The sequence below is a fragment of the Loxodonta africana genome, chromosome 10, assembly GCF_030014295.1.
Source record: "Loxodonta africana isolate mLoxAfr1 chromosome 10, mLoxAfr1.hap2, whole genome shotgun sequence".
Classification (NCBI taxonomy): domain Eukaryota; kingdom Metazoa; phylum Chordata; class Mammalia; order Proboscidea; family Elephantidae; genus Loxodonta; species Loxodonta africana.
The window spans coordinates 26,617,540-26,622,854 of NC_087351.1; the positions used below are offsets into that span (position 1 = coordinate 26,617,540).

The 5,315-nt window shown below is 36.2% G+C and overlaps 1 protein-coding gene across 1 annotated transcript; it reads left to right on the top strand.

The window, feature by feature from the left end:
• Positions 1-867: 867 nt before the first annotated feature.
• Positions 868-2,440, top strand: LOC100673810 (olfactory receptor 4Q2-like). Its single transcript, XM_003418694.3, has one exon. The coding sequence runs from the start codon at positions 935-937 to the stop codon at positions 1,874-1,876; it is 942 nt and encodes a 313-aa protein (XP_003418742.2). The 5' UTR covers positions 868-934; the 3' UTR covers positions 1,877-2,440.
• Positions 2,441-5,315: the final 2,875 nt, after the last annotated feature.

The window sequence follows — 5,315 nt, forward strand, 5'->3', positions numbered from 1 at the left end:
TTCATCTCAGGTAATAGCACCTTCTACTCATTGCTTACACAGAGATGGATAAAATCCACACCACACACACACACACAAGAATTGCTAATTTTTTTATTTTAGAGAAGCAAGTCTTTTTTACTCAATTTGGTAGGATAGTCAAAAGGGAGAGTCATTCGAATGCATGAGGAGCTATTTTATGATCGTGTTTGAATCATAAAAAGTATAATCTGTGCCTTTATGCCCACAGTATGATTTAAGATGACAAGTATATTATACAGACAATAATGAGTTGGACAGGCCATCAGGAAACTTAGGTAGGGCTTGATGAAATAACTATAAGCCTAACATGAAATGTGATCCTTCCTGCAGCCATTTCCATTAGGGACAGCCTCACCCAAATTAGCTTGATGGGGAAGAAAAAGCACAGGGTAATCATAGTAGCCTAACCATCTACATAATATGACTTTCTTTCCCAAATAAAACCTCTACCCACCCTAAAATCTGTTCTCTGGAATCTTAAAATTTCTCCTGAAATTCTCCCTTCAAGTTTTTTTTTTTCCCCCCTAAAGGTTTTTATATTTTAAATATTAGTATCTTGAGGAAACGTAGCATATTCCTCGAGACTAAACATGAAGGAGAGAGAAAGAAAATACTGACTGATGAAAGAAAGGGATGAATCAAGTCAAAGTTGAAGGACCAGGACCAGGTGACTTCATGCTCCAAAGCATCTTAGCCCACTTCATCAATGAGTCAAGGCTGGAACTCATTGGAAAGCATATATATCAGCTAAGGATGAAATAATTTCTCTTATGTAATCAATCTGCATACATCCTAGAGAAAATATATCTCTTTTGCTATGAGCAGATTTTTGAATTTGGCGTGAAATATGCCCTTCCTTTTTAATGTTACTAATTCCAGATTTTTTTTTTTCCCTTAGGGGGAGCCAGGTCAAATGGATGAAAACCAGACAGAATTTGTGAGAGAATTTGTCCTAGCAGGCTTCTCCCAGACACCAGCTATAGAGGCAGGGCTCTTCGTATTATTTCTCTTCTTCTATGTGTCCATTTGGGTGGGCAATGTCCTCATCATGCTCACAGTGGTCTCTGATAACTGCCTGAATTCATCACCCATGTATTTCCTTCTTGGCAATCTCTCTTTCCTGGATCTCTGTTATTCAACTGTAACTACTCCTAAGCTTCTGGCTGACTTCCTTGAAAATGAAAAGCTCATTACCTATGACCAATGCATTGTGCAACTCTTCTTCCTTCATTTTGTAGGGGCAGCTGAAATGTTCCTGCTCACGGTGATGGCCTATGATCGCTATGTTGCGATTTGTCGCCCCCTTCACTATACCACCGTCATGAGTCGAAGGTTATGCTGTTTTTTGGTAGCTGCTTCCTGGACTGGGGGATTTGTGCACTCCATTGTTCAGACAATTCTCACTAACCATCTGCCTTTTTGTGGGCCAAAGCAGGTGGACAACTTCTTTTGTGATGTTCCTTCTGTCATCAAACTTGCCTGTGCAGACACCTTTGTCATTGAATTACTAATGGTGTCTAACAGTGGGTTGATCTCTACCAGCTCCTTTGTGGTTCTGATTTCTTCTTATACCACTATCCTGGTCAAGATTCGATCCAAGGAGGGGAGACAAAAGGCACTCTCCACCTGTGCCTCCCATCTCATGGTGGTAACACTCTTTTTTGGACCCTGTATTTTCATCTACGCTTGGCCTTTTTCCACTTTCTCTGTGGACAAGTTGGTGTCTGTGCTCTACAATGTTGTTACCCCCATGCTGAATCCACTCATCTACACACTACGGAACAAAAATGTCAAATCAGCCATGTGGAAGCTGTGGGACAGGAGTGGACTTACTAAGAAAAAACAAGAGACATAAGAAGTTGAAGGGAGTTTTTTGAAGGTAGAGAACCTGAGGTTGGAATAATGACTTTTGAATAGTCATTTGAATGACTAATGAATTAGGAGATGGTAGGCTAGTTTTATTTTCTTTTATTAAATAATAATCATAGTTCTAGCTACATGAATTAAATGTGAATTATAACTTAGAAAAAGTTCTGTCAAACCAAATTATTCTGTCTTCAGCTTTCTTTTATTTTTTGAAGTAAATCTGCTTACTATTTTTTCTATCCATTTGTGTTCGCCCATGGTATCCATTCATCTGACCAAGTTTTATTCCATTCAGTTTGCCATTGCATAGTGTACAAACCACTCTTTCGAGCTCTCATGTCATCTTCTTCTCTACCTTGACATAGGTTCTATTTTTTTTATCAGGTGCATCTTATTCTAACTAAATGTTTGCAGTTAATTGATAAGGAATTTACATGTATTTCTTACTGTCATAAACATTTAAAGAGATATCAGTTAAACGAATTAGAATTCATTAGATTTAAATGACTGCCTGACAATAAACAAATGAGATATATTAGCTTTCTCACGTCACCACAATACTCACTCACCATCCAATAGTGTAAATGAGAGAGCAATTTACTGATAGTTTGAGTTCAAACTTAACTCATTGAATGGCAAACCAAGTGTATCTGGACAAGTCATTTTAATTATTGAACCCCTAATTTTCCCATTTGTAGCATACAAGTGCCCACCTCTTAGTGCTGTTGTGAGGACTAAAAATGACAATAAATATGAGTGGGTCTATCTTGGTGCCTGGTTCATAACAGGGTTCACCAATCATTTTTTCATTAAAATAGCTTTTTTAGTAACAGTAAGATGCAGGTGGTAAAATTCTAAATTACTTAATTTGCCTTAATGCAACAACAGTCTGATCTACTGCTGTTTGTTTTTGAAGGATGTTGTAAAGCGTGCAGAAATAGGCTCATGACATTTTTACTTCTATCAGTTATTGGGGATAGGTTATGTTACTGTCACCATCATCATCGAGGAACAGCTCACTGACATAGGTTCTATGCTTAGAATTAAACTAATCCATAGGTCTGGTTACTGCTTATTGAGATTTTATAATCAAAGATAAGAACATTAAATTGACATTCAAGGTTAGAATATATTAGTCCCAAATAAAATGTAAATTTAATATACAAATGGGCTATGAAGTATTTTCATATTTATAACTTTTCTAGTCAGTGGATAATAGAAGCTATTTCAATATCTAATTTGTACAGCAAACAGGCACAGAAGGTAAGAATGTTTGGAAAATTCCTCAAAGGCTGAGATTGTATCTTTACCATCTTTATATTCCTAACATCTACTAAAAAGCCCAACTTGTTGAATGAATAAAGGAGGCTTTAAGATCTTTGATCAATACAGTAATGATTGTTGTTGTTGTTAGTTGCCATCAAGTTGATTTCAACTCATGCTGACCTTATGTATGACAGAACCTTACAGCATCTTCCTGATCGTTGTTATGTTTGAGTCTATTGTTTTGTCCACTGTGTTAATCCTTCTCACTGAAGGCCTCCCTTGCTTTCATTGCACCTCCACTTTATACCAATCACGATGTAATTTTCTAGGAATTGGGAGTTAATTATTAGGGAGGAGATGTTGAAGAGCTGTTTACCTTTACCATACTGGAAATATAACTTGTAAATTGGAAATAGTTTCTCAGTGAAACATAGGAAACTATTTGAGAGGTTTTACAGAAGCAAGAATTGACCAAGCCTTTTTATATAACTCTGAAACCCTATATAGACACCGGAACACTTTTGGATATGCCATCACATTTATCAGATAAATCAGATGGTATTTCAACATTGAGCTTCTAATCAAGTAATGCATTTCAGAGTACATGCACCTATAGATGGTATTACTTCATCTATAAAGAATTCACTTTGTAATCAGAGAGGTCTATATCTGAATTCTCAGTCTGTATTTGAACATTACTACTAACGGATGAGGTAGCTGAGGTTTAAACTTGAACAGAATTGTGGCAATTAATCGTACAGATATAATCTAGTTGATTTTGCAAGAGATTAATATAGAGTCTATCTATGCTTCCAGAATTTCCCACTAATCAAAAATATCTAGAAAAAGTGATACTTAGGAATTAAATAACTATTTACCATTTTGGAGTAAGACATGACCAAAACCACGCAAAATAAAGTCACAATTCTTAGCATGTGTATAATAAAAAGAAAATATTCTACAGAATAAATTAGAATACATGTCTAAATAAGGCGTTCTAGAAATTCTCAAGGAAATACCCATATTGAAGAGTATTTCTTTGTGTGTAAGTAAATTCTCAGAATTTATTAACCACACTAGCAATTTGAATTGCTTTTATTCTTTCCAAAGGCTATGTTCATTTACAATGTAACATCAAATGCTGTAAGAAAAGAACAAATTTATATTAAGAATACTGAGACACAAAGTTAAGGACTTTATATGGTAACCAACACATATATTATACATTTAATCTTTAATCCAATATCTAATACTCCTATTTAAATAAAATATGTAGACTTCAGGTTTAAAAAAAAAAAATTCCACCAGTTTGATACTATTAGTCAAATAGGCCGCTTTATAATGAACTCAAAAACAATACCTAAAATCATATTCACTTAGCACAAGAAAGGTTTATTTTTCTTTTTAACTTTATTGTGCTTTAGGTGAAAGTTTACAGTGCAAATCAGTTTCTCATTCAAAAATTGATACATAAAATATTTTGTGACATTGATTGCAATCCCCATAATGTGACAGCAGTCTTCCTCTTTCCACCCCAGATTCCCTGTGTCCATACATCCAGTTTTCCTGTCCCTTCCTGTCGTCTTCCTTTTGGGCAGGAGTTGCCCAACTGGTCTTGTGTATTTGATTGAACTAAGAGGCACGTTCCTCATGTGTGTTTTTGTTATTGTTTGTTGTATAGGTCTGTCTAATCTTTGTCTGAAAAGTGAGCTGTGGAGTGGTTTCAGTCCTGAGTTAGCAGAGCGTCCAAGGGCCATAGTCTCAGGAGTCCCTCCGGTCTTTGTCAGACCACTAAGTCCGATTTATTTGCGTGAATTTTCATTTTATTGTCCTTTTTTTCTCCCACTCTGTCCAGGACTCTTTATTGTGATCTTTGTCAGAGCAGTTGGTGATGGTAGTCAGGCATCGCATACTTCCTCTGGGCTCAGGCTGGTGGAGGCTGTGGTTCACATGATCCTTTTGTCCTTTGGGCTAATATTTTCCTTGTATCTTTGGTTTTCTTCATTCTTCTTTACTCTGGGCAAGATGGTACCAATAGATGTGTCTTAGATGGCCGCTCGAAAGCTTTTAAGATCCCAGACTCTACTCACCAAAGTAGGATGTTGTATATTTTCTTTATAAGCTATGTCAGTTGACCTAGATGTCTCCTGAAGCCATAGTTC

What these genes read in the sequence shown, in the direction of transcription:
- LOC100673810 (XM_003418694.3), top strand. Translation starts at nt 935, where the DNA reads ATGGATGAAAACCAGACAGAATTTGTGAGAGAATTTGTCCTAGCAGGC.